Raw genomic sequence first — 2,717 nt, forward strand, 5'->3', positions numbered from 1 at the left:
CCCGCCCCGTGCCGGCCCCGCCCACCTGCGTGAGCAACATGAAGGCGTTGTCGGCTCGCAGGTTCTTCTTCAGGAACTCCACGCAGTGGGCCTCCAGCGCTGGCACCGCGTACTTCTTGGCGGTGTATAGCGTGGTCATCACCGTCTCCGGGCCGATCTGCACCTCGTCCGAGTAGAGAAACCTGCAGAGGCAACGCGGGTGGCCGTGAGATGGGACCGCCATGCCCGCCCCCAGGGGACAGCGTCAGAGGACCACTCAGACCTGGCCGCCTGCCCTTGAGCCTGCAGGGCCCAAACGCCCCACATCAGGCTCCCCGAGGAACCTTCCAGAATTAGCCCTTGTCTGTTGCCCTCTGACCTGGGGACATAACTTGGCAAGGCAGTCACCCATGAAAACAAGAGGCTGAACCCATCCACACAGCACACACCCGGAAGCGTCTAAACGGCCTGTCTCGTTCTTCCCAGGATGCCCCAGGAGAGGGCACTGGGAGCTGGGTGTCTCCTCCTTGGGCGCCTTTTCCATGAGGAACTCTTGGTTCCCCACCTCAGGCCCCACCGAAAACCTCGACCACTTCTGGGTGATCACAGAACCCAACACACTAATTAGGCTCATGGATAATCATGAACGCTATTGCTGTATGCCAGCGAGGGGTCCACACCACACTGAACACGATGCCAGCCAGTGGCCCACACTGAATACAGATCAGAAGTTGGGCCGATCAAAAACAGAAGCAAAGGCCGGGCCTGGTGGCTCACACCAGTAATCCCCACACTTTGGGAGGCTGAGACAGGCAGATCACCTGAGGTCAAGAAGTTCCAGACCAGCCTGGCCAACATGGTGAAACCCCGTCTCTACTAAAAATACAAAAATTAGCCGGGCGTGGTGACGGGCACCTGTAATCGCAGCTACTCAGGAGGCTGAGGCAAGAGAATCGCTTGAACCCAGGAGGCAGAGGTTGCAGTAAGCCAGGATCAAGCCACTGCACTCCAGCCATGGTGGCAGAGTGCTACTCCAAATAAAAAAAAAAAAAATTTTTTTCTCAGGTGGATCACCTGAGGCCAGGAGTTTGAGACCAGCCTGGCCAACATAGAGAAACGCTGTCTCTACTGAAAACATAAAAATGAGCTGGGTGTGGTGGTGAACACCTGTAATCCTAGGTACTTAGGAGGCTGAGGCAGAAGAATCACTTGAACCAGGAAGGCGGAGGTCGCAGTGAGCTGAGATCACACCACTGCACTCCAGCCTGGGCAACAGAGCGAGATTCCGTCTCAAAAAAAAAAAAAAAAGAAAAGAAAAAAAAAGGTGTCTCTGGAACCCCTCACTGCACAGGAACACAGTTCTAGAAATCTCCACCAAGCCAGGGCCTCTGAGGTGGTGTCAGACAGGGTCTGCGTTCTCTGAGGTCCCCCTCCCCGCACCCGGCTCCCCAGCAGGAAGCATCCGGAAGTGTTACTTGAGCAGTGCGAGGAAGGCAGCGGGTTCCACGTCGGGCAGCTCGATCTCTGTGGACGTTGTGGCCATTCCCCCGTTGAACATGGCATCAAAGACGGCACTGCCCACAGCCAGCACGAACCTGGCACGGGAGAGAGGAGGCCCTGGTTAACCCCATGGCCGCCACCCCATGGCGGGGAGGGCCTGCCCGGTATCTTGGGTGACCACCCCACCAGGGCTCCCCACCAGCCCCCAGCAGGCATGTGCCAGGCCCCCTGATGGCAGAGGCTTCTGGAAGGGGCCTGGGACAGCAGGAGGGTGATGCAGATGGACCCACGGCAAGGACAGACAGGGATGGGACCATGCCCTGGACCACACAGGGCCTCACACTCTGCCAGCCCTCACCATCCTCTTTCCTTCCAGGCGTCAGGCACGCATTCACGGATTCCCACATGCATGCATGCATTCATTCACAGATGCGTTCATTCACTCGCTCATTCATTCACATGTTCATTCATTAACTCATTCATTTCCATGTACATTCACTCACTCATACACATACACTCACTCATCCACACATGCATTCATTGACCCACTGATTCATTCCCATGGGCGTGCATTCACACGCTCATTTATGACCCGCATTCATTCATTCACTTTCTCATTCATTCACTTTCTCATTCATCGCACTCATTCGCTCATTCATCCAACACGTGAATTTATTCACTCATTCACCCACTGACACACACATTCATTCATTCCCACATGCACTCATCCACTTATTCAGCCTCATTATTCACTCACTGATTCACACATTCATCTACTCTCTATCACTTTCCCGCTCACGCATTCCCTCATCGGCACACACTTTCCCAGGGAGTCAGCTACAGGCACAGCGCCTGGCCTGAGGGAGACAGACAAGGACCAAGTGGCCGAACAGCCCCCACTGAGTGAGGGAAGAGAGAGGAGCGTGGTCCTGTTCGGAACACAAGGCCCAGGGAAGCCTTGTGGGGTCATCTGAGCCACCACGCCGGTGGGGAAGGGCATCAAGGCCCAGGGAACAGCAGGAGCATGGGAGGAGCGTTAGGAGGCACCAGGGGCAGCCCCAGCTGGGAAAGCGATGGCTGTGAGGACGCTGTGGGTTCTGCCCCGTGTGGAGCACAGGCTCCCTATGGGACCCACTCAGTGGCTCAGATCCTCCGTATCGCAACAGGCAGGAGGGTGCGGTGGGCACAGGAAGGCTGCTAGTGCCTCCCGAGCCTCTGCAAGAGCCGGCTATGAAGCC

At 56.5% G+C, this 2,717-nt stretch overlaps 1 protein-coding gene across 1 annotated transcript in view; it reads right to left on the minus strand.

Moving 5' to 3' along the window:
* Positions 1–1,617, minus strand: part of BTBD2 (BTB (POZ) domain containing 2) — an 8,699-nt gene extending 7,082 nt beyond the window's left edge. The window contains exons 1-2 of the mRNA XM_011997430.1: positions 1,455–1,617; positions 26–182 (exon numbers count right to left, since the gene is read on the minus strand). Of these exons, the coding sequence (XP_011852820.1) occupies positions 26–182; positions 1,455–1,537 (240 nt within the window). The 5' untranslated portion in view covers positions 1,538–1,617. The remainder of the gene's footprint in view (positions 1–25; positions 183–1,454) is intronic.
* Between the last annotated feature and the right edge of the window lie 1,100 nt (positions 1,618–2,717).

Source organism: Mandrillus leucophaeus, unplaced genomic scaffold (assembly GCF_000951045.1).
Source record: "Mandrillus leucophaeus isolate KB7577 unplaced genomic scaffold, Mleu.le_1.0 Scaffold54, whole genome shotgun sequence".
Taxonomy (NCBI): Eukaryota; Metazoa; Chordata; class Mammalia; order Primates; family Cercopithecidae; genus Mandrillus; species Mandrillus leucophaeus.